General features: G+C 45.3%; 1 protein-coding gene across 1 annotated transcript in view; it reads right to left on the bottom strand.

The window, feature by feature from the left end:
* Positions 1 to 516: 516 nt before the first annotated feature.
* The window catches only part of LOC129839483 (voltage-dependent calcium channel gamma-5 subunit-like), a 28,313-nt gene continuing 1,550 nt past the window's right edge, over positions 517 to 27,279 (bottom strand). Inside the window, exons 2-6 of the mRNA XM_055906965.1 lie at positions 15,284 to 15,523; positions 5,563 to 5,649; positions 2,571 to 2,711; positions 1,376 to 1,521; positions 517 to 883 (exon numbers count right to left, since the gene is read on the bottom strand). Coding sequence (XP_055762940.1) covers positions 611 to 883; positions 1,376 to 1,521; positions 2,571 to 2,711; positions 5,563 to 5,649; positions 15,284 to 15,479 — 843 coding nt within the window. The 5' untranslated portion in view covers positions 15,480 to 15,523 and the 3' untranslated portion in view covers positions 517 to 610. The remainder of the gene's footprint in view (positions 884 to 1,375; positions 1,522 to 2,570; positions 2,712 to 5,562; positions 5,650 to 15,283; positions 15,524 to 27,279) is intronic.

The raw sequence follows: 27,279 nt of genomic DNA, 5'->3' as shown, positions 1-27,279 counted from the left end.
GTCTTCATTGACAGTACAACAGTGTTGAGTGTGAGGTGGACGATGAAAAAAAAAGAATCAAATTGATAAAAATACTTGTAATAAACATTCTGCTCTCTGGCAGTATGATTAAACCACAGTCATAATACAGAGAGGACAACCTTTCACTTTCAATCTCCCCGCTTATGGCATCATTATCTGACAAGTTATACAGTTGACAGAAGTCCTATTTGGGTTACCGGGGAGATATCGGCTTATATGTTGACCAAGATGGAGACCGTGCTGTATGGCGAAGGTGAACAAGGTCTGATGGAGAATCACTACTTCTACTCTACTTTGAGTAAAACCAGAGAGGGAATGTCAGCTGTGGGGGTCGTCATCTCACAAATGTGTCAAAACTCGGGAAAACTGCACTACAAGAGGACTTCAAAATAGGCCGTCACACACGTGGAAAAAGATACGCACCCCCCCCTCTCGCAAAACGCAACCTAGGCGCCTCCCCATCAGCCCCCCAATCACCGCCCTCCAGACCAACCAACCTAGTCTACCACCTCAGCAACCCAGCCAGACTCTCCCTTCCTGGGGATGTGTGTGCAACCCGCTGCCCAGGCTCCAGGGCTTCACGCAGGCCTCAGCATGGGGAGGAGGACATGCGGTCGTACTCGGGACACTTGAGGAGCGCTGGGTAGTTGGAGTGGAGGGAGTGGTTCATCTGGAGCGAGGCTTCGCTGGAGATGCTGGAGGGGCTGCGGCCGCGCTGGTCCCAGGTGTCCGGGTGGAGGAACTGACCAGAGTAGTCGGAGCAGTTGCTGTGGCGCGGCCCGTATAAGCCCGGGTGGGGTCTGTACATCTCCTCGGCCGTGTAGCGCTTCATGAACAGGTAGACGGACATGACGCCGGCCGTCTGGAGATACATGACAGATGCAAGGGAGCAGGATAACAGAGTATCCTCTTCAACAAACGATATCACAACTGCAGGGTTGTGTCTCTCTATCAATGTGCCTAATGAAGAACAGGTCGCTGATCTGTATCAACAGACTTAAGAATGTGTGTATCATTGCGTAAAATATTTGATTTTCATCGATCCCTAGACCCTATTCCCTATGTCAGCGTTTCCCAAACTCTCTCCTGTTTTCCCCCCCAGCACTATACAGGTGATTCAAATAAACGACTAATCATCGAGCTTTGAGGATTTGAATCAGCTGTTGAGTTCCAGCTTGAAAAACCAAAACGTGCACCCCTTGGGGTCCCGGGGACCGGGTTTGGGAAACGCTGCCCTATGTACTCTACATTGACAGCTGTAAGCAAAATGCATAGGCTCTAGGGGTAGGTTAGGCTATGGGAGTGGATTTGGGATTTGGCCTACAATGTAATGAAGAAGCAAGGAGGAAGTTACCTCAGTGAGCAGGAAGGAAATGGCAGCGAAGGCGAAGGACCAGCCGTACTGGTAGCTGAAGTAGGCCTCGTTGGTCTTGGTCCTGTTCAACATCTCATCATTAATACTGGAGATGTACAACACCAGGCCCACCACCAGAGACAGACCTAGCAGAGAGAGAGGGATGGAGGGCGAGAGAGAGATGGGGGACAGAGAGAGATGGGGAGGGGGAGAGAGAGAGAAAACAAGAGAGAGAGATGGGGGAGAGAGAGAGATGGGGGAGAGAGAGAGAGAAAGCAAGAGAGAGATGGGAGAGAGAGAGATGGGGGGAGGGGGAGACAGAGAGATGGGGGGAGGGGAAGACAGAGAGATGGGGGGAGGGGGAGAGAGAGAGATGGGGGAGGGGGAGAGAGAGAGATGGGGGGAGGGGGAGACAGAGAGATGGGGGGAGGGGGAGAGAGAGAGATGGGGGGATGGGGGAGACAGAGAGATGGGGGAGGGGGAGAGAGAGAGATGGGGGGATGGGGGAGACAGAGAGATGGGGGGAGGGGGAGAGAGAGATGGGGGGAGGGGGAGAGAGAGATGGGGGGAGGGGGAGAGAGAGAGATGGGGAGGGAGAGACAAAACGAGAGCGATAGATGGGGGGAGAGAGAGCGAAAGCAAGCGAGGGAGAGAGCGATAGATGGGGGGAGAGAGAGAGAGAAAGCGAGAGAGTGTGTTTAAGAGAGACAGAGCGACAGGAAGAATACAGATTCTACTGTATTTCTGATGCATAAGCAGGATGTTATAATTCTACGGTGATACATTTGCATACTTGTACAGATATGCAACATTCCATTAGAAATATAAATAAATAGTATAGCTGTCACGGTGTGATCACTGATACATGACCCACATTTCCTGTTATTACGGAACAAGAGCTGCATTCTATGGTAATGCCAATAATAATTGTGCATACGATTCACTAATAGATGAAACAACAAAGACTGTGTCCTGGGGATTTAAAACCATATTGAGCCAGTTTCCTGGACACAGATTGAACCCAGTCCTGGACTAACACACATTGTCCATGGCGATTCTCCACTGAAATAGTTCATTATTCCAGGACTAGGTTCAATCTGCGTCCAGGAAACTGCCACTTAGACTCAATAAATAATGCGAAGGATCTCTCGTTTCAACGAAAATGCATTCACAGTAGTGATATGAGGTCATGTACCTGAGAGGATGAAGAAGATTCCGGAGATGAAGGCCAGGATGGTGCGGTGGGGCCGGATGTGTCCGATGTTACTCAGGACAAAACCGATGAACAAGAAGAAGAGACTAACCAGGGGGAAGGGGGTGGCTGAACGGATCATCTCTGGAACAGGGGGAGGATAAAGAATGGGTGCAACACTTAGTACGTTTATTTGGTTGTTCATTCGTTCATTTATTCAGTCAATCGTGTCAATTCATCCCAAATCAATCTACTGTGACGAGTTTTGTTGTGTTCTATGAAGAGTTTAAATTGAGTCAATTAAATGTGTCCTCTAACCACTGAGACAAAGCACAGCATGATTTGATTGACTCAGTAAAATAACCCTAAAACAGTGAATGGCATATAGCAAACACTAGATTTGTTTCCTGGTTAAATTGGTTTTGTAACTTTTTTTTCAACTTCCCACAGTTGATTGCTTTTCTCTCTTGGCGTCTCTGACAAACAAGGAGCAATATAGCTGTTCATGGTCTCATTCCATTTGCACACATCAAGGGGTGGTTCCACTGCCTGGGATGTCTCCACAGGCATCTCAACTTAAGAAGATGTTGCTGGCACCCCTACTGTGAGAATGGTTTCACCCTGGATTCTTCTTTAACCATACCAACATAACTATGCTATGAAGCAGGAGCGGACCATAGGAAAAGAGGTAGGTCTATGCTATAGCCTGAGTGTCGATATATGCTTTCCAGCGATTAAATGGGTTAAATTACTGGATAATGCAGGAGCTCCCGTTGGATCAATCAAATGTTTAAATATTGGGAAAACATTTGATTGTCTAACATGGGATATTGCATCTACAGATACAATTGTATGAGAATAGGGCCAATCAGCACAATATTTCTGAAGTATGTGTCTAATAAAATTGAGTCCGGTAGTATATTGGTCTGGTCTGTGGGTTTTGCAAGTTATTTCAATTGTGAGGGCGTTACTGCTTTCTGAGTTTTGTAAATATTAATTTGCCCATCTTCTTCACTTTAGGCCTGATGGGAACCTCTCTCACTCTGTATTTTAGATGTACTCAAACTGCATTTTAGATGTACTCAAACTGCATTTTAGATGTACTCAAACTGCATTTTAGATGTACTCAAACTGCATTTTAGATGTACTCAAACTGTATTTTAGATGTACTCAAACTGCATTTTAGATGTACTCAAACTGTATTTTAGATGTACTCAAACTGTATTTTAGATGTACTCAAACTGCATTTTAGATGTACTCAAACTGCATTTTAGATGTACTCAAACTGCATTTTAGATGTACTCAAACTGCATTTTAGATGTACTCAAACTGCATTTTAAATGTACTCAAACTGCATTTTAGATGTACTCAAACTGCATTTTAGATGTACTCAAACTGCATTTTAGATGTACTCAAACTGCATTTTAGATGTACTCAAACTGTATTTTAGATGTACTCAAACTGCATTTTAGATGTACTCAAACTGTATTTTAGATGTACTCAAACTGTATTTTAGATGTACTCAAACTGCATTTTAGATGTACTCAAACTGCATTTTAGATGTACTCAAACTGCATTTTAGATGTACTCAAACTGCATTTTAGATGTACTCAAACTGCATTTTAGATAGCTGGCCCAGAGCCTCTCTCCTCTGACAGTGTGTCTCCATGGTCCTAGTGCCTGTCCGAGCATTACCCACCTGTGTGTATCCATCTGCATTTGGCCTGAGGGGCATATCTCGCAAAAGAAAATGCGCCCTTGCATTTTTCATATCTTGTTAGAGTGGAATGAGCCATGCCTCAGGGGCAAGTCAGGAATAGCACAAACATACATCTATATGGGGGGAGATGTGTGGATTCTGTGGACGTGTGTCAGTTGGGACCACTGTAGGTCTACTGTAACTTATGTCCATTCAGTCCATCGCAAGCCTGTGCCATATGGATTTACATGTTCTCTTACACAGAGCATACGGCAGGGGTTGGCAACAGGCGGCCAAAATCAGCCCTCGTATTAATTTATTTTGCGCGCCCCCCCCCCCCCCCCCCCCTTTGTCGTTTTTTGGAAAATCATTTAAAAAAAAAAAAGAGTTTAAATGACTAAATCTGTCCCAAGTATTTCCACAAAAAAAGCAAACAGACATATGTGATCCTGTCTCAATGTAACGAAGGTATGAAGTTATTGTTATTTTCAAACACAATCGTTTATTTGGGCTTAGTTGTGGTCAATTTGCACTTTCACAAATGATTATAAATCAACCATCCGCTCAGACAAAAATCGTCCTGTGGCTGAATCTAGTTACCTACCCCTGGCATACGCCCTGCTTCAAAGCATACATCATGCATAACATGAGTACCTTCGGTCTCTGTGGGGGAATGACATATGTATGAGACACACATCATGTGTATCGCATCATTGTCCACAGAATTGACTATTATTCATTTTGATAATTGTGAGTAATGTAGGCAAAGGAAGGACATTCCATTGAAACCCTTTTGTTTGACGTGATCAGAATGGACCCTGGGTGACTGACGATGAAGCATGTGCTTCCTCTCCTCAGGCATACCCCTCATCTATTACTCAACTCATGTCAGAGTTATTTTTTAGACTTTATAACAACAGAAATATCTTGAGGCCTAAAGTGACAGCAGTCTGTCCGGTGGCCTCGGAGATAGACCAAGAGCTTTTCCTGACCATGTGATCTGATCTGGAACAATTCTGCTTATGGGATGGTTAACTCTTGGCTCTACATTTACGCCCTCCCACAACAGAACGGGTGTGTTTGTGCTCGGGACCAGAGCCCGTATTCCTAAAGCATATCAGCGTAGGAGTGCAGATCTAGGATCAGATCTACCTGTCCATGTTATCTTATACATTGTGATCTAAAAAAGGAAAAACTGATCCTAAATCAGCATTCCTACTCTAAGACACTTGATATGCCCCCAGAACAGAGGAAAATGAAACTGAGATGAGCGTAGGACAAGTCTTCTTCACTTACTCAGCACACTAACTGTAGACTCAGAGGTCAGCTGCACGTTGGTGGGCATCACATACTGAATGGTGAAACAACGGCCCTTCTCATCTCCTACAACACAAGCAAAGGAGAAGACGGCATTTATCAACCCTTTACTACACCTTTAACATGTGAATACAAAGCCCACACACTAGGGGGCTCATCACTAGAAAAGGGGGTGAGTAGAGGTAATCAATGGAATTGTGCAGGAATGAAATGGCATGACTGTAGATGACATAGGAGAGAACTGTTGCATAGAGTTGGGAATAGACATAGACATAGCAGAGAACTGTTGCATAGAGTTGGGAATAGACATAGACATAGCAGAGAACTGTTGCATAGAGTTGGGAATAGACATAGACATAGGAGAGAACTGTTGCATAGAGTTGGGAATAGACATAGACATAGCAGAGAACTGTTGCATAGAGTTGGGAATAGACATAGACATAGCAGAGAACTGTTGCATAGAGTTGGGAATAGACATCGGAGAGAACTGTTGCATAGAGTTGGGAATAGACATCGGAGAGAACTGTTGCATAGAGTTGGAAATAGACATAGACATAGCAGAGAACTGTTGCATAGAGTTGGGAATAGACATCGGAGAGAACTGTTGCATAGAGTTGGAAATAGACATAGACATAGCAGAGAACTGTTGCATAGAGTTGGAAATAGACATAGACATAGGAGAGAACTGTTACATAGAGTTGGAAATAGACATAGACATAGCAGAGAACTGTTACATAGAGTTGGAAATAGACATCGACATAGCAGATAACTGTTGCATAGAGTTGGAAATAGACATAGACATAGCAGAGAACTGTTGCATAGAGTTGGAAATAGACATAGACATAGCAGAGAACTGTTGCATAGAGTTGGGAATAGACATAGACATAGCAGAGAACTGTTGCATAGAGTTGGAAATAGACATCGACATAGCAGATAACTGTTGCATAGAGTTGGAAATAGACATAGACATAGCAGAGAACTGTTGCATAGAGTTGGAAATAGACATAGACATAGCAGAGAACTGTTGCATAGAGTTGGGAATAGACATAGACATAGCAGAGAACTGTTGCATAGAGTTGGGAATAGACATAGACATAGGAGATAACTGTTACATAGAGTTGGAAATAGACATCGACATAGCAGAGAACTGTTGCATAGAGTTGGAAATAGACATAGACATAGCAGAGAACTGTTGCATAGAGTTGGGAATAGACATAGACATAGCAGAGAACTGTTGCATAGAGTTGGGAATAGACATAGACATAGGAGAGAACTGTTGCATAGAGTTGGGAATAGACATAGACATAGCAGAGAACTGTTGCATAGAGTTGGAAATAGACATAGACATAGCAGAGAACTGTTGCATAGAGTTGGAAATAGACATAGACATAGCAGAGAACTGTTGCATAGAGTTGGAAATAGACATAGACATAGCAGAGAACTGTTGCATAGAGTTGGGAATAGACATAGACATAGCAGAGAACTGTTGCATAGAGTTGGGAATAGACATAGACATAGCAGAGAACTGTTGCATAGAGTTGGGAATAGACATAGACATAGCAGAGAACTGTTGCATAGAGTTGGAAATAGACATAGACATAGCAGAGAACTGTTGCATAGAGTTGGGAATAGACATAGACATAGCAGAGAACTGTTGCATAGAGTTGGGAATAGACATAGACATAGCAGAGAACTGTTGCATAGAGTTGGGAATAGACATAGACATAGCAGAGAACTGTTGCATAGAGTTGGGAATAGACATCGGAGAGAACTGTTGCATAGAGTTGGGAATAGACATAGCAGATAACTGTTGCATAGAGTTGGGAATAGACATAGACATCGGAGAGAACTGTTGCATAGAGTTGGAAATAGACATAGACATAGCAGATAACTGTTGCATAGAGTTGGAAATAGACATAGACATAGCAGAGAACTGTTGCATAGAGTTGGGAATAGACATAGACATAGCAGATAACTGTTGCATAGAGTTGGGAATAGACATAGACATCGCAGAGAACTGTTGCATAGAGTTGGGAATAGACATAGACATCGGAGAGAACTGTTGCATAGAGTTGGAAATAGACATAGACATAGCAGAGAACTGTTGCATAGAGTTGGAAATAGACATAGACATAGCAGAGAACTGTTGCATAGAGTTGGGAATAGACATCGGAGAGAACTGTTGCATAGAGTTGGGAATAGACATAGACATAGCAGAGAACTGTTGCATAGAGTTGGAAATAGACATAGACATAGCAGAGAACTGTTGCATAGAGTTGGGAATAGACATAGACATAGCAGAGAACTGTTGCATAGAGTTGGGAATAGACATAGACATAGCAGAGAACTGTTTCATAGAGTTGGGAATAGACATAGACATAGCAGAGAACTGTTGCATAGAGTTGGGAATAGACATAGACATAGCAGAGAACTGTTGCATAGAGTTGGGAATAGACATCGACATAGCAGAGAACTGTTGCATAGAGTTGGGAATAGACATAGACATAGCAGAGAACTGTTGCATAGAGTTGGGAATAGACATAGACATAGCAGAGAACTGTTGCATAGAGTTGGGAATAGACATAGACATAGCAGAGAACTGTTGCATAGAGTTGGGAATAGACATCGGAGAGAACTGTTGCATAGAGTTGGGAATAGACATAGACATAGCAGAGAACTGTTGCATAGAGTTGGGAATAGACATCGGAGAGAACTGTTGCATAGAGTTGGGAATAGACATAGACATCGGAGAGAACTGTTGCATAGAGTTGGGAATAGACATAGACATAGCAGAGAACTGTTGCATAGAGTTGGGAATAGACATAGACATAGCAGAGAACTGTTGCATAGAGTTGGGAATAGACATCGGAGAGAACTGTTGCATAGAGTTGGGAATAGACATAGACATAGCAGAGAACTGTTGCATAGAGTTGGGAATAGACATAGACATAGCAGAGAACTGTTGCATAGAGTTGGGAATAGACATAGACATAGGAGAGAACGGTTGCATAGAGTTGGGAATAGACATAGACATAGCAGAGAACTGTTGCATAGAGTTGGGAATAGACATCGGAGAGAACTGTTGCATAGAGTTGGGAATAGACATCGGAGAGAACTGTTGCATAGAGTTGGGAATAGACATCGGAGAGAACTGTTGCATAGAGTTGGGAATAGACATCGGAGAGAACTGTTGCATAGAGTTGGGAATAGACATAGACATAGCAGAGAACTGTTGCATAGAGTTGGAAATAGACATAGACATCGGAGAGAACTGTTGCATAGAGTTGGGAATAGACATAGACATCGGAGAGAACTGTTGCATAGAGTTGGGAATAGACATAGACATAGCAGAGAACTGTTGCATAGAGTTGGGAATAGACATAGACATAGCAGAGAACTGTTGCATAGAGTTGGGAATAGACATAGACATAGCAGAGAACTGTTGCATAGAGTTGGGAATAGACATAGACATCGGAGAGAACTGTTGCATAGAGTTGGAAATAGACATAGACATAGCAGAGAACTGTTGCATAGAGTTGGGAATAGACATAGACATAGGAGAGAACTGTTGCATAGAGTTGGAAATAGACATAGACATAGGAGAGAACTGTTGCATAGAGTTGGAAATAGACATAGACATCGGAGAGAACTGTTGCATAGAGTTGGGAATAGACATCGGAGAGAACTGTTGCATAGAGTTGGAAATAGACATAGACATAGCAGAGAACTGTTGCATAGAGTTGGAAATAGACATAGACATCGGAGAGAACTGTTGCATAGAGTTGGAAATAGACATAGCAGAGAACTGTTGCATAGAGTTGGAAATAGACATAGACATAGCAGAGAACTGTTGCATAGAGTTGGGAATAGACATAGACATCGGAGAGAACTGTTGCATAGAGTTGGGAATAGACATAGACATAGCAGAGAACTGTTGCATAGAGTTGGAAATAGACATAGACATCGGAGAGAACTGTTGCATAGAGTTGGAAATAGACATAGACATCGGAGAGAACTGTTGCATAGAGTTGGGAATAGACATAGACATCGGAGAGAACTGTTGCATAGAGTTGGGAATAGACATAGACATCGGAGAGAACTGTTGCATAGAGTTGGGAATAGACATAGACATCGGAGAGAACTGTTGCATAGAGTTGGAAATAGACATAGACATAGCAGAGAACTGTTGCATAGAGTTGGAAATAGACATAGACATCGGAGAGAACTGTTGCATAGAGTTGGGAATAGACATAGACATCGGAGAGAACTGTTGCATAGAGTTGGGAATAGACATAGACATCGGAGAGAACTGTTGCATAGAGTTGGGAATAGACATCGGAGAGAACTGTTGCATAGAGTTGGGAACAGACATTGCAGAGAACTGTTGCATAGAGTTGGGAATAGACATAGACATAGCAGAGAACTGTTGCATAGAGTTGGGAATAGACATCGGAGAGAACTGTTGCATAGAGTTGGGAATAGACATCGGAGAGAACTGTTGCATAGAGTTGGGAATAGACATAGACATAGCAGAGAACTGTTGCATAGAGTTGGGAATAGACATAGACATCGGAGAGAACTGTTGCATAGAGTTGGGAATAGACATAGACATAGCAGAGAACTGTTGCATAGAGTTGGGAATAGACATCGGAGAGAACTGTTGCATAGAGTTGGGAATAGACATCGGAGAGAACTGTTGCATAGAGTTGGGAATAGACATAGACATAGCAGAGAACTGTTGCATAGAGTTGGGAATAGACATAGACATCGGAGAGAACTGTTGCATAGAGTTGGGAATAGACATAGACATAGCAGAGAACTGTTGCATAGAGTTGGGAATAGACATAGACATAGGAGAGAACTGTTGCATAGAGTTGGGAATAGACATAGACATAGCAGAGAACTGTTGCATAGAGTTGGGAATAGACATAGACATAGCAGAGAACTGTTGCATAGAGTTGGGAATAGACATCGGAGAGAACTGTTGCATAGAGTTGGGAATAGACATAGACATAGCAGAGAACTGTTGCATAGAGTTGGGAATAGACATCGGAGAGAACTGTTGCATAGAGTTGGGAATAGACATCGGAGAGAACTGTTGCATAGAGTTGGGAATAGACATAGACATAGCAGAGAACTGCTGCATAGAGTTGGAAATAGACATAGACATAGTAGAGAACTGTTGCATAGAGTTGGGAATAGACATAGACATAGCAGAGAACTGTTGCATAGAGTTGGGAATAGACATCGGAGAGAACTGTTGCATAGAGTTGGGAATAGACATAGGAGAGAACTGTTGCATAGAGTTGGGAATAGACATAGACATAGCAGAGAACTGTTGCATAGAGTTGGGAATAGACATCGGAGAGAACTGTTGCATAGAGTTGGGAATAGACATAGGAGAGAACTGTTGCATAGAGTTGGGAATAGACATAGACATAGCAGAGAACTGTTGCATAGAGTTGGGAATAGACATAGCAGAGAACTGTTGCATAGAGTTGGGAATAGACATAGACATAGCAGAGAACTGTTGCATAGAGTTGGGAATAGACATAGACATAGCAGAGAACTGTTGCATAGAGTTGGGAATAGACATAGCAGAGAACTGTTGCATAGAGTTGGGAATAGACATAGACATCGCAGAGAACTGTTGCATAGAGTTGGGAATAGACATCGGAGAGAACTGTTGCATAGAGTTCGGAATAGACATAGACATAGCAGAGAACTGTTGCATAGAGTTGGGAATAGACATAGACATAGCAGAGAACTGTTGCATAGAGTTGGGAATAGACATAGACATAGCAGAGAACTGTTGCATAGAGTTGGGAATAGACATCGGAGAGAACTGTTGCATAGAGTTGGGAATAGACATCGGAGAGAACTGTTGCATAGAGTTGGGAATAGACATAGACATAGCAGAGAACTGTTGCATAGAGTTGGGAATAGACATCGGAGAGAACTGTTGCATAGAGTTGGGAATAGACATAGACATAGCAGAGAACTGTTGCATAGAGTTGGGAATAGACATCGCAGAGAACTGTTGCATAGAGTTGGGAATAGACATAGACATAGCAGATAACTGTTGCATAGAGATGGGAATAGACATCGGAGAGAACTGTTGCATAGAGTTGGGAACAGACATTGCAGAGAACTGTTGCATAGAGTTGGGAATAGACATAGACATAGCAGAGAACTGTTGCATAGAGTTGGGAATAGACATAGACATAGCAGAGAACTGTTGCATAGAGTTGGGAATAGACATAGCAGAGAACTGTTGCATAGAGTTGGGAATAGACATAGACATAGCAGAGAACTGTTGCATAGAGTTGGGAATAGACATAGACATAGCAGAGAACTGTTGCATAGAGTTGGGAATAGACATAGACATAGCAGAGAACTGTTGCATAGAGTTGGGAATAGACTTGTGTTGTTTTAAAGGGTTTAAACAGACATCGACACCAGGGTTGTTAGATCAGGAAAGAGGAAGATACAAGCGACCAAAGAAAGGCTGTTAATTTTACTTTGTAAGACACTAAATTGTACAAATATACACCAAGCTCTTCAATGTTTGTTTGTTCCAACACCCAGCCATGACATTTTATCACCCTGTCCTGTGGGGAAAGGCTGCTTATTTTAACATCACCCTACACACTAGTGATGGTGTGTGTGCATGTCTTTACTGTATTTATTTTATTTAACCTTTATTTAATTAGGCAAGTCAGTTAAGAACAAATTCCTATTTATAGTGACGGCCTACCGTATGCGTGCGTGCATGTGTGGGTTTGAATCTCTCTCTATCTCTTTCTCTCTCTCTCTCTGCAGAGTCTTAACAGTAATTAACCCTCTTCAATAAGAGAGTATTTGCTGTCAGTCTGGTATAATTGAATTACTATAAGGCTAGTGATGAAGAGCCATGGGATCCCTCGCTGCCTTATTAAGCCGGCATGGTCCCGTCCCAAATGGCACCCTATATATAGACCACAGTAATGCACTATGTAGGGAAAAGGGGGCCATTTGGAACGGAGCCCATATCATTGTGTCAACAATGACAAACACCATTAACAGTAACACAAGACAAGTCAAAATGATGTAGAAATTGCAGCAAATTGATTCAGTGGTGTTGCACAACTATTGCTATAGCAATGATGGACTGCTGTAAAAATGATTCCAGAATAAATGGAATCAAATTAGACTGCAACTTTCAGACATACTATATGTTCATAAATACTATTCAGCTCTGCCCAGAAAAACACAATCAAAATTAGAGCACCGTTTCCCAGCATTGTACCTGGAAATGAGTGTGAGCACTCAGGTGACTGGTTAGGCTAGGAGGAGGACTTGGTGAACAGGTGAACCATGGTTAGATGGTTTGGCGGAATGAAAGGACGTGTTTGTACTTTTGTACAGTAGCCCTACATGTCCAAAGCAGGCCCCAAGTTGCTGGTCTGGAGCGTGAAGTCACAAGCTCTGCTGGTCGTCTACTTCGTAGCAACCTAGCGGTGCCAAAAGCCATGGTTGGCCCTAGAAAGCCTATGTAAATTCCAATCACCAGAAGGGCCCAAAACATTTTGGGCTCTAAAATGAGTTTATTATGGATCAACTTCGATCCACACTGTGAATTCTTTTAAAGTTCGCTCCAAATTAAGATATTTAATCAAATACTGATCCATTCGGACTACTACATTTGTTGTCATACAGGACCATGTACTGATGCAGACCAATCACAGGCCGGCAGGCTACGAGGAGGTGCCATGCAGCAATATGACGCGGTTCAGATTCTCCACAGAAATACGCGGATGACGTCAGCACTATCTACTGTTTCTAATGTCTATGGTCCAAAGTTGGTAGGTGGCCGATTTCAGTTTGTTCTAACTCAATAACAAATCCCCTTCCTTTTTCTTACTCGCTATGAGGTGGTGTCCTGGACTCTTATTAGGCATACTCTTGGACCAAAAAGCATGTTCAATCAGTGACCTGCATGCAAACTACTATAACACCCTCTTCATAGTCTCATGGGCATGAGAGAAGCGAGCTTTTATACAGTGTACAGAGTCAGTACAAGCACACATCAACCAGAGACTGGGACCAACAGCTGCATTTAATACAATCACTCAATGGACGCTCCGCAGCAGCAATACTGGGCCTAACACAGCCCATTCACTCTCTATGGTGTAATGATGTATCGTAACAGTACTGAGTCAGGTAGTGACAGACACACAGGGCCTAACTAACCCAACACAAGCCTAGATTCTCTGGGTCAAACAGATAGCTAGTTGGGGCAGTTTAGCAACAAGGCCATTAAATCGCAGCTAAAACTTCAATGGAAGTTGGTATTTTGGACCAAAGCAAAAATCCGCTATTTAATCACCACAGAAACATGTCATGTTGACAGTGTGTTGCTTGAGGATTTATGGAGGTCAGGATGGACACTGAGGGCAAAAAAAAGACATGTTAAATGGAAGTACCTAGGAGTGTGCTTTGTACCATCATGCCACGTTGTGATGCTTCCTGGAAAGTATCATGCTGGTGAAGGGAGAAATTACCCCGTCCTCCCCATTTATACCTCCACCAGCCTTCACTGGTATAATGGCAATATAGAAACAAATCCTGTTTATTGTCCTCACAAATATTACTGAGCAAGTGCATGCATTTTAAATACAGTAAATGTTAGGTCACTAGTTTTACTCTCATGCACTGGCTACAGTTGATTGTGTCAGCCTCAGTATCCAGAGGCTACCTGGGGAGAGAGTACAGTACATCCGAGAGGAAGTCAATACCTGGTTTACTGCTCGGAAACACTTTGAAAGATGGCGTCGCTAAGAGAGAAAAGGGGTGAAAGTTAGTACTTCCTGCTTACACTTCCTGCTTTAAGCTCCCAGCATGCCTCAGTGCGGCGAGGGGGTGGGGTCAGAAGTGGAGGAGCATCCCTGTGATAGGGCACAAGGTAACCATGCAGGGTGGAGAAAAGCCCGTGTTAGTTGAGTGTATAGGTCGATGATGTTCTCTGAGGCTGACCAGAACATATTCCAGTCCGCGTGATCAAAACAATCTTGAAGCGTGGCTTCCGATTGGTCGGATCAGCGTTGAATGGTTCTCGTCACTGGTACATCCTGCTTGAGTTTCTGCCTATAAGACGGTAGGAGCAAGATGGCGTCGTGGTCGGATTGCCAAAGGGAGGGCGGGGGAGGGCTTTGTATGCATCGCGGAAGTTAGAGTAGCAGTGGTCGAGGGTATTGCCCCAGCGCGTAGCGCAATCAATATGCTGGTAGAATTTAGGTAGCCTTGTTCTCTAATTTACAATGTTAAAATCCCCAGCTACAATAAATGCAGCCTCAGGATATATGGTTTCCAGTTTTCATATAGTCCAGTGAAGTTCCTTAATGGCCATCTTGGTGTCTGCTTGAGGGGGAATGTACACAGCTGTGACTCTAACTGAAGAGAAATCTCTTGGTAGGTTCACCTAAGGGGCAGCGTCTACCTTGATCCTAGATTCGTGCCTAAGGGTAATGGGCAACGTCTAGGGTGGCAGGTCGCTTAGCAGTTAGAGTGTTGGACCAGTAACTTAAAGGTCGCTGGTTCTAATACCCGAGCCGACAAGGTACAAATCTAACTATGTGTCCTTGAGCAAGGCACTTAACCCTAACCCTGAAACACAGATCTGTACTTAAGGGGCAACGTCTCCCCCTAACCAAAAACTTACCAGCTGTGAAGCAGACCCTCCAGAGGCCCGAGTGCAGGGACATGCGTAACTCGGTACTCTGGTTGAGGGGCAGGATGACGCCCTCCTCCAGATAGAGCCAGTAGTCAGTACTGACAGCAATGCCCAGCAGGCCCAGGGCGCACACAGCGAACACGCTGCTCAGCACTGTCAACACCTTCCTGCCACACAGGGTCATACCACATCCACAACTGCAGGGGGCGCCGCCGGCAGAAAGAGGAGCTGCAGGGAGACAGAGAGGACAGAGTTAGTGGAGAGTTAATAGAAAGTGGTCGGTGTCACAGTAGTCAATGATAAGGCCATGTCTATGTCCTAATGGTCAATTGTAAGGCAATGGCTAAGACCCAATGGTCAAGCCTGCATCCCAGTTGTCAATTGCCAGACAAACGTGTAGGTAGTTTAAGCCAGGAGCGTTACCTGGGAGGCAGCGCTGCCTGCCTGGCATGTCTCAGTGTGTCAAACACGTCCCAGTAATCCTCCCTGCTCTCCTTTCCATCCCGACATCTAATCGGTGTATCATAGTTCAGTGTACTTTTATATTAGTGTATTACTTTGTCAGTTGTTTTGCTGTATTTTAGAAAATAGCCTAGTGCCCTGATCTCTCAAAATAAAAATGATTATTCAAATAACCACACAGTGTATTGTGCTTCATGAACATTGAGCTGATTTTGAAAAAGCTGAACTTTGAACTGCAGTTGTCGGTTTGGCTGTCCTCGCCTTGCCCTCAGGGCCAAACCACACGCCACTAATAGTGCTGGGAGGCCTGTGAATGACTCCAACGCCTTACGTTACTCCTCATATTCCTTCATTCAGCCCATCGGATTAACACAGCACGATCCGGTCAAGACCGATCGGATTAACACAGCATGAGCCGGTCAAGACCGGTCGGATTAACACAGCACGATCCGGTCAAGACCGATCGGATTAACACAGCACGATCCGGTCAAGACCGATCGGATTAACACAGCACGAGCCGGTCAAGCAAAAGTCCAGCAGTCTTACACTATGGAGGTGTGACATATGCAACAGCTTATTGATGTTGATGCTCCATCAGTCATAAGCAGCACTGATCACTTGGTTGCAGTAGCTGTTGCCCACGCTAGCTGGAAGCCTGGTTTCTGGGCATGCATGGGGATGTGTGCTGAAAAGGCAGTCCTTTTACATAATGAGTTGCCTGTTTACTGTCACTGGTTGTTTTCGAGTGGGAGTGTGTGTGTGAGAGAAATACCAATCCAATCAGGCTTTGTTGTTTCTCTCTTTGCATCGACTTGGGTGTCTTCGTGTGGCCTCACGACCCCTTGTATCACGATGTTGATAACATTTGCGCCACGACCCCTCGTATCACGATATCGATGACATGGCCTCACGGCCCCTCGTATCACAATATCAATAACATATGGGTACGAACGTATAAGATGAGAATAAGGTATCTAATTTAAAGGGCTTTTGCATGTTCATCGTTTCAAAGGACTGAGTCAGAGTCATTGGTGCGACAGCTGTAATGACTTGGTGACGTAAATATCTCATCTGACCTCTGTGACTGTGGATGCAACATGTCATCTCTCCCACTACGGTTGACTCACTATGGTACAGCTATGCGTGTAATGACACTGGCTTATTCTATCATTACCAATGAACCACTTTATAATTTGGACAATTAGAAAATCAGTTACATTTAATTAGAAGTGGATGAAGGCAAAAGGTCCATAGGCCTTCTCTTCAAACCAAAAGTACATTTGGGCCATGTACCTCACATAGAGGTGGACCATTTCCATTGGTCAGCTATCAGGAAGGAAAGGAGATGAGGTGATAAAGTGATTGGGACACAGCCATAGACTCACCAGTCAATCAAATTGGACTTTTTAGCACAAAGGTCCAGCATGTGTAAGCAATGAAGGGAAAGCAAATGAGGGCCATTATCAGGTAGCCAATCAGTCCCCATTCAGTAAAGCTTCGACCCACACGTCCACTTAGACATTAATACCAGCCTTTCAACACCAGTGGCTTCGCTAGCATGTGAAGCGCTAGCTTGCGTGTGACGCACATGGCCATTCATTGACAGGCTACTGTGTTTTATCATAGGGCGGTTAACATTCGATGCTAGCATCCCATTGCGCTCATTACACCCACAAGGCATCATTACCAAACCTCTAAAAATAGAGATCTACCAAGGCAGTTTGAGCTTCAATGTATAGAAAGCCTACTTCCTGGTGTAGACACAATTACAGTTTCCTAAATAATAGAATTTGAAATGATAGATGACAAAAAGCTATGCCTAAATGATGGGACACTGAATGACAGAACACTGAATGATAATACAAAATGACAGAACACTAAATCACAATACTGACAGAGCTCCAAATGACAGAATACTAAATTATACAAAACATAATGACCGAACAGACGTTCAGACGTACAGACGTCATTAGTCCTTGTGCGATCAGTCAGAAATAGTCTGTCCATATTAAAGTGGCTGGGGAAAAGGGGAAAAGTGTGTGATTCTCTATTTCAACTGTATTTGGACGGTGGTGTTTGCAGGCTTTTCGGGGCTGGCTGTCGCAGATGGGGAGACTGGTTACCAGAGTGGCTCGACAAGTGTTTGTATTGGGAGAAAATGGCCCAAGACATGGAATGAACCAGAGATAAGTGGATGCAGGGAGAACTTTGCCATGTCTGGCTTTGCTACATAGTCACTGTCTGATGGTGGAAGATGAGGAAGACTTCAGGATTTGAACCAATATGGACCTGCAATTCAGAAGAAATAGAGTAGAAATGTTTGAAATCTTTTTTTTTTTTTTTTTTTTTACAGATTTGTCTGTGTACATTAATGCCTGTTAACTTGTTCTATGAAACGTGTCCAAAACAGCTACTTCCACAGGAAGTTATTAGCAAAGATATTCTATGTTGTTATATTCATGAACTCTTATACCAGGAGAAAGCAACCAGTGCAGGGTGTTGTTGACCTTTGGGCTTGGGGTCATATACAGGTAAAAGACTAGGAGAAACATCCAGACAGACCATTTCTGCAGTGAAAATACCAGGCAGTTAGACTATGAAACTGCATTCCCACTTCTATCTAGTTGACGTCTAAGTGTCATGGTGAAATTGTTGCCGTTAGGGCAGAACAATATCCTCTACCTCAACATGAAAATGAGAAAAAAAAACTAAAACATGAAATATTAATCTCCCCTTTGACAACTTATTTCCAATTCCCTCAGATGTCATTATCCTAGTGGTAGCAACCTTTTGAGGAGCCATTTGCTCTGCTCTCTGCCTAAGGCAGTCTCTTTCTCCTACCCAAAGGATAGCAAGATGAAATGCTTAACATCAGTAGCTAGTGGTTTTTTGGAATCATCTGTTTTTTTAAATACGTTTCCTAGATTTGTATGGATCCACTTATAAGGGCTGTTCTTAGGCACGGCGCAAAGTAATTAGAGCAGTAAAAAGATCATGTGTCACGTTCCTGACCTATTGTTCCTTTTTTCTTTTATTTATTTAGTTGGTCAGGGCGTGAGTTGGGGTGGGTTGTCTTTGTGTGTTTTGTCTAGTTTAGGGTGTGTGTATTGTTTAAGTTTTTTTTAGTATGTAGGGGGTTGTGTTCAGTGTAGGTGTTTAGGAAAGTCTATGGTTGCCTGATTTGGTTCTCAATCAGAGACAGCTGTTTATTGTTGTCTCTGATTGGGAGCCATATTTAAGGCAGCCATAGGCTTTAGGTGTTTGTGGGTAATTGTCTGTGTCTATGTTGCATGTTTGCACTTAGTCGTTTATAGCTTCACGTTCGTCATTTTGTTGTTTTGTTTCGTTTTTTCTTCTTCTAAATAAAGAGAAGATGTATTTTCCACACGCTGCGCCTTGGTCCTCTCTCTCACCCAAAGACGATCGCGACAGAATTACTCACCAGAATCGGATCAAGCGGCGTGTCAAGCGGCAACAGGAGCAACCCACACAGGATTTATGGCAAAGGGATCAGGATCTGGGCTACACTACGTGGGAGGAGATCGACAGGTGGGCGATCGACCCAGGGCGAGTGCCGGAGCCCGCCTGGGATTCTCTGGCGCAGTGCGAGGAGGGATACCGGCGTATGGAGGCAGCACGACGAAGCGGTTGGAAGCCTGTGAGTCAGCCCAAAAAATATATTGGGGGGGGCCTTAAAGGGAGTGTGGCGAAATCAGGTAGGAGACCTGCGCCTACTCCCTGTACTTACCGTGGAGAGCGAGAGTACGGGCAGACACCGTGTTACGCAGTAGAGCGCATGGTGTCTCCTGTACGCGTGCATAGCCCGGTTCGGTACATTCCAGCTCCACGTATCGGCCGGGCTAGATTGAACGTTGAGCCGGATGTCATGAAGCCGGCCCAAAGCATCTGGCCACCAGTGCGTCTCCTTGGGCCAGCTTACATGGCACCAGCCTTACGCATGGTGTCCCCGGTTCGCCTACATAGCCCGGTGCGGGTTATTCCACCTCCCCGCACTGGTCAGGCGACGGGGAGCATACAACCAGGTAAGGTTGGGCAGGCTCAGTGCTCAAGGGAGCCAGTACGCCTGCACGGTCCGGTATTTCCGGCGCCACCTCCCCGCCTCAGCCCAGTACCACCAGTGCCTACACCACGCGCCAGGCTTCCAGTGTGTCTCCAGAGCCCTGTTCCTCCTCCACGCACTAGCCCTATGGTGCGTGTCTCCAGCCCTTTACCACCAGTGCCTACACCACGCACCAAGCCTCCTGTGTGTCCCCGGAGTCCTGTGCGTCCTGTTGCTGCTCCCCGCACTAGCCCTGAGATGCGTGTCCCCAGTCCGGTACCACCAGTGCCGGCACCACGCACTAGGCCAAATGTGCGTCACCAGGGTCCAGTATCCACTGTTCCTTCTCCCCGTACTCGCCCTGATGTGCGTGCCCTCAGCCCGGTACCACCAGTGCCGGTACCACGCACCAGGCCTATAGTACGCCTTGAGAGTCCAGTGTGCCCTGTTGTTGTTCCCTGCACTAGCCTGATGGTGCGTGTCCGTAGCCTGGTACCTCCAGTTCCGGCACCACGTACCAGGCCTACAGTGCGTCTCAGCCGGCCAGAGTCTGCCGTCTGCCCAGCGGCGCCTGAACTGCCCGTCTGCCCAACGGCGCCTGAACTGCCCGTCTGCCCAACGGCGCCTGAACTGCCCGTCTGCCCAGCGGCGCCTGAACTGCCCGTCTGCCCAGCGGCGCCTGAACTGCCCGTCTGCCAAGCGGCATCTGAACTGTCCATCTGCCAAGCGCCGCATGAACTGCCCGTCTGTACTGAGCCCTCAAAGCCGCCCGTCTGCCATGAGCCCGCAAAGCCGCCCGCCAGACAGGAGCCGCCAGAGCCGTCCGCCAGACAGGAGCCGCCAGAGCCTTCCGCCAGACAGGAGCCGCCAGAGCCTTCCGCCAGACAGGAGCCACCAGAGCCTTCCGCCAGACAGGATCAGCCAGAGCCTTCCGCCAGACAGGATCAGCCAGAGCCTTCCGCCAGACAGGATCAGCCAGAGCCTTCCGCCAGCCAGGATCAGCCAGAGCCTTCCGCCAGTCAGGATCAGCCAGAGCCTTCCGCCAGCCAGGATCAGCCAGAGCCTTCCGCCAGCCAGGATCAGCCAGAGCCTTCCGCCAGCCAGGATCAGCCAGAGCCGTCAGCCAGCCATGAGCAGCCAGATCCGTCAGCCAGCCATGAGCAGCCAGATCCGTCAGCCAGCCATGAGCAGCCAGATCCGTCAGCCAGCCATGAGCAGCCAGATCCGTCAGCCAGCCATGAGCAGCCAGATCCGTCAGCCAGCCATGAGCAGCCAGATCCGTCAGCCAGCCATGAACAGCCAGATCCGTCCCTCAGTCCGGAGCTGCCGTCCCTCAGTCCGGATCTGCCGTCCCTCAGTCCGGAGCTGCCGTCCCTCAGTCCGGAAGTGCCGTCCCTCAGTCCGGAGGTGCCGTCCCTCAGTCCGGAGGTGCCGTCCCTCAGTCCGGAGGTGCCGTCCCTCAGTCCGGTGCTGCCCCTTAGTCCGGTGCTGCCCCTTAGTCCGGTGCTGCCCCTTAGTCCGGTGCTGCCCCTTAGTCCAGTGGGGTTCATTTGGAGGGTGGACATTTGGAGTTGGCTACGAAAGTGGGTAGTGACTATGGTGGGGTGGGGACCACGACCAGCGCCAGAGCCGCCACCATGGACAGACGCCCACCCAGACCCTCCCCTAGACTTTATGCTGGTGCGCCCGGAGTTCGCACCTTAAGGGGGGGGTTATGTCACGTTCCTGACCTATTGTTCCTTTTTTCTTTTATTTATTTAGTTGGTCAGGGTGTGAGTTGGGGTGGGTTGTCTTTGTGTGTTTTGTCTAGTTTAGGGTGTGTGTATTGTTTAAGTTTTTTTTTAGTATGTATGGGGTTGTGTTCAGTGTAGGTGTTTAGGAAAGTCTATGGTTGCCTGATTTGGTTCTCAATCAGAGACAGCTGTTTATTGTTGTCTCTGATTGGGAGCCATATTTAAGGCAGCCATAGGCTTTAGGTGTTTGTGGGTAATTGTCTGTGTCTATGTTGCATGTTTGCACTTAGTCGTTTATAGCTTCACGTTCGTCATTTTGTTGTTTTGTTTCGTTTTTTCTTCTTCTAGATAAAGAGAAGATGTATTTTCCACACGCTGCGCCTTGGTCCTCTCTCTCACCCAAAGACGATCGTGACATCATGTTTTGTCATACCCATGGTATACGGTCTGATATACCACAGCTTTCAGCCAATCAGCATTCAGGGCTCGAACCACCCAGTTAATAATTTCAAATATAGAATAGTTGGAGAGTGTCATTGTGTCCAATCCTCGCCACTTTAAGCACAGTCTTGGCAAAGGCCTAATGCCATGGTATAGTGCGGAGTACAGGGAATTGTGATGATGTCCAACTTGCCAGTTCAATGTGTGAGTCATTGGTTTCCAAGAAACTCATCGACAAATGCACATAACACACACATGCTAGCATCTGCACACACACGCACACACATACTGTACACACACACACACACACTTTTCGGATTAGATCAAAGGATACCCACAGCCAATTACCATTGAAATTCTCCATCATGTCCATTCACACACAAACACACACAAAGAGATCAACAGGCCCCAATCAATCGACAATGAATACTAATTCAGTCCACACATTGTTCCAGCCCGTATGGGATTATGAACGGAGACTGATCCGAGAAAAACGATCTATTGACCAATGTGTCTCATTAGATGTTCAAAGCTTCCAGGGCCTAAGCAGGGAGATGCAAAAAGCCCCAGTCCCTCTTTGCATTACAACAAACTACCTTTGAAGAAGATGGACACATCCTTCCTGTGACGGGAATCCAATACGTGGATGAACACCCAACATCGACAATCTAGTGAACCGTACTTCCTGTCTAGTGTCTAGCATTTTCTATTACTATAGAAACCTAACAGTCTTATTTGATAGCGCCTGAAGCCATTTTGACCGTGCACCTACTCTGGGTTCTGTTCATAAAGGCAAGCAACAGACAACTAAAAGGATTGTTTCTTATTAAACAAGTCCCAGTTCCGTTTTTCTCCGGTTGGTGCTTTATGAACATAACCCAGGTCTGTTCTGTGGTGTGTTTCCCACCACTCACCACTCGAGGGCGGAGTTCATTTTAACAGCGACTTAAAAGCCAATTTATGCTTGATCCGAAAATGTGGTCGGAGGCTTTGTATGGAGGGTGTGACGCTATTGCGTAGCCTCCGGGGGAAAGCAGAGGCCAAATCAAGCTCCGTACTGCATCGCCGTGCACCTCTCAAACTTTGTAACAATGCAGACGGCTCCGTATAGCTCCACATTGACACGATTGGTTGACGGCGAAACGCAAAAAGTATATCTGCTCTGACTCCTGCGGAGGCCGCATCGCAGTAAATGGTGGACGGCAACAGCAGATGTCAGATTGACCATGCAGCGCCTTTTAGGCAGATGTGCACATGTATCTAACTGTCTCCAGTGGAATGGAACCCACTGCATCATCACTAAGGAAACTAGGTCAGTCAGTACTCTCTCTGTCCATTCAATTAGCATGCACCCAGCCTCATCAGCCTCCATTCAACCCAAAAACCAAGTACCGTTTTTTAACACAACCGTCGGAAAGTCAATGATGGGGGAAAAAACGCAACCTGCCATGAAACAGAACTCTGTTCCCAGAACTCTCACAGCCTCATGGAAAAAGGGTTCATGGTGGTCACTGGTCAGGATCACATATGGAATGTATATGTTTAGTCTTTTGATATGTTTAGGCTAAGGCATTATCCATTGCTTGCTTGGAGGAACCGTCTGTCACGATCGTCACAAGGAGTGGCCCAAAATGCAGCGTGGTATGTTTCCATCCTTTTTATTAGGAAGAGAAAAACTCAAATAACAAAAACAATAAAGCGAACAAAACTAAACGTGAAGCACAGAGTAGTGCTCATAGGCAACTATACTTAGACAAGATCCCACAAAGCACAAAGGGGAAATGGCTGCCTAAATATGATCCCCAATCAGAGATAACGATAAACAGCTGCCTCTGATTGGGAATCATACCAGGCCAACATAGATATATAGTTACCTAGATGACCCACCCTAGTCACACCCCGACCTAACCAACATAGAGAATAACAGGCTCTCTATGGTCAGGGCGTGACACCGTCCTTGTCATGATCTAGTGTCATATTGGGATTTGTAGAGAATTCTCTCAATTTAGACGTCATCGACACTATGTTTGTAGACGTTGCTAATAGGCTATACCTGCTCATTTTAATACCAAGCATTCCGAACATAGTAGCTCATGCAAATTCAACAGTATAGACAGCCAGTTGGGCTTCGATTACCCAACCGACTTGGTCCCTACCTCCGAACGTGATTGTCACGCTAGGCCCTGGTTATAATCCAACACAATAACGGCTGGAGTTACTCAAACATTTGTCAGTAGCAGAACAGAAATGCATGTTAACTAAAATGTTTTTTTTTTAAAACATTATTTCTCTGTCACTGTCAAGGATTCGTCTGTACACTCCTTTCGGGAAAGCCACTGACCCAGTTTCCATGACGGCCAGATGTCGCTACGCACCGTCTCCAGAGTAACGTGGCCTGTGTGTTCCACTGATGCGAGCGGGCGGTCAGTGGGGTGGACAGCATCAGAGGACTATAGGGCCCTGGGGACAGTGGCTCGACATGGCGGACACGACATGGGGCCATGGTGGAATCTAGCAGCTAGCGAGCCACAATCATCACCCTCCATAGCCCCGGTATATAGCACTAGCATACAGTAGCATAGGCACTACAGGGCTGTGCTAACTCAGCCATACTCATACGTCAAACAGTCTTCCCGGCCTACAAAGACTCCCGGTACTCTTCCCCAGGTCATGTTATTTCACCTCTGCGCTCCCAAAACAACATTCCAATGGCCCTCCATCTAACCATTTCAATTTCCACCAAATAAATTAGGGCTTAATTTTTAACACAAACTCAAGCCAACAGTTAAACCTCTGGAGACTCTGCAGAGGGCATCTTAGCAGCCTAGAGTCTTTAGGGTTCAGAGGCAACAACGGACTGCCTCTGACTGAGTGCCTGGGGACAGTTCATGTCAGAACATGTTAGTAGGTTTGAGCAGTGCTTGCCTCGCTCCAAGCCTTTTATGCTGCTCCAAAGGCATCTCCCTGACAGATCTCAGCCAGTGTTTCTTGGCTGTGCTCGCCTCTTCGGTCACAACTTATTCGTATAGTCCCGATTTTCCATCTGTAAACGCTCTACAGATGGTCACACTATCAACGAACTATCTGTTGATAAGCAACTGCTGGCTAAGGTGACAGTAAGGGTTAGGTTTAAGTTTAGAATAAGGGTTAGGGTTAAGGTTTGGGTAAGGGTCAAATTTAGGGTAAAGATAAGGGTTAGGGTTAGAGATGGTAGATAGTTAGTTGAAATGCTACTGATAGTCTGTAGAGCATCTACAGATGGACTATCCAAATAAAGTGTCAACGCCTCTTCAAACAAGGCCAGACCGTCAGCAGCCTGTCAATCAACTGATCAAAAAATAAAATAAGAGGAACTCTGGTGATTATTTTCTCAAATAAAATATTTCAGATGACACTCCACTGTTGATTATGACAGAAAGCTATATTGGATCTGATCAAATGTATTTTCACTTAAATGAAGACGCATACATGAGTCTCTTCGTACCTCAGCTGTATGCTACGAGGAACTCTCCCACAGTTCATCATAACATAGAGGCATACGTCATGGCAGTGCACGCGTTTTGAGGGGCAAATGGCGCAACACAGCCAGTCACCCGGAGAAATGGCACATTCTCTGGCTTTGTCATGAGACCAAGTACTACTCTCTCTTTAGTACTTAACTTGGCCATGTCTCTTTTGAGTGCGTCACAATACTAAGGTTCCCACATTAAGGAAGACTGAATAGGCTAATGAGCCAGCCGGAAGAAACAGCACTTACATGTAAGAGTCACGAATCGGGCGTGTTGTTATGACAGTGCCATAGGGGAGAGACAGACAGACAGACAAACAGACAGACAGGGGCATAGGCAGGCTGGCTGAGACAGTGTAATGGTGTAAAGAGGACAGACAGGAGGACAGACTGTACAAGAAGAGGCAGGCTCTGTGATATGGGACCTCCACCAGAAAAAGAGAGAGAGAGAGAGAGAGAGAGGGAGAGGTATTAGCTCCCTGTCAAGCAGATGCTGACGCAGTGTCAGTGTACATCGGCTGTGAACTAGCCTGTGGTAGCAGCCAGAACATTGGTCCGTGTTCATGACTGCCAGTCTCCAAGGCTACAGACTACAGGCACGTATAGGCTTGGCAGATAACTCATTTCTCTCTTACTTCATTATGACTTTTCAACAGCAATTTTAAAAGTCGGTTTTTATTGTATTCAGTTGTATTCAAAACGATACAGTTAGTTAGTCTTTGATTATGACAACTATCATGGAATGACCTGGGGATGCGAAGGGAAAGCCCGGCATACAAGGAACGCCTTTGTCACAAGTGTTACAGGATTGAGCAGGATTATAATTATTAATCAACTGCAATTAAAGCACAAGACAAAATCCCCCAATTTCTCATTCTGATCCTTGTTTTTGTTGATTGTCTACATGAACGACACGCAGCCCAATCGAACCTATCAGACTTTCCGCGGACAATACTGATTGGGACAATTCCATGATCGTGTGCCCATGCCACTAAAGCACACATACCATTACCATGTGCTGTCCAACTCACCCCTATATGCTCTGGAAAGGGTTGGGTTAATGTGAACCCTGTCTAACCATCCCTAAGCTAGTTAACCCTACACGACTGAGGCCACTAGTCGTGTGTTTACAAAGTACTCCGAGGGCTGAGGCTGCCTGCAACTCATTTGTTTAGGTGACTCTATTCCATGGTGACTCTTCAGAAGAGGAAAAATGTGATATCGCCCTTTTGCTGACAAATTCTTAGATCGGGCCTAATCATATCATATTTACAATGTGAGTAACATGCGTATGGATTTCATGTTCGCCCCTTATGACAGATAGACTAATTAGTCAGCGTGTATACGCATGCATTAGTAGAACATTTGCACATTTAATTTAGCATGAGCACTCAATCCAGTTGCATGTGCCTACAGGGACTAACATATTATTCTTAATGTAAATTCTATTCTAAAGTGCGAGCCATCCAGCACACTCATTTAAGTGCCTCCACAGCTAAGATGAAACATTTCTTAGTCATTACCAGCCCCCCCCCAAAAAATGTAAATACAGGATTTTATTATTAAATATGTATTAGCTATGAGGCGCTGCACTTCGGAAGACTGTCAGACAAGGGGAGCAGAGAACTCAACAGCTACTTTAGCAGGAGGAAGGTAGGCCGGGTTTAATGACTGCATACGTCACATATACTGCAGGCCTATAGAAATGCTTTGGTTCAAAGTTTCCGCCAACTATTACTTCTGAGCTTTCTTATAGTCTGTTGAGCTGTGTGGGAAATTG

Source organism: Salvelinus fontinalis, chromosome 40, assembly GCF_029448725.1.
Source record: "Salvelinus fontinalis isolate EN_2023a chromosome 40, ASM2944872v1, whole genome shotgun sequence".
Lineage (NCBI taxonomy): Eukaryota > Metazoa > Chordata > Actinopteri > Salmoniformes > Salmonidae > Salvelinus > Salvelinus fontinalis.
This window is presented reverse-complemented; position numbering and strand designations above follow the sequence as displayed.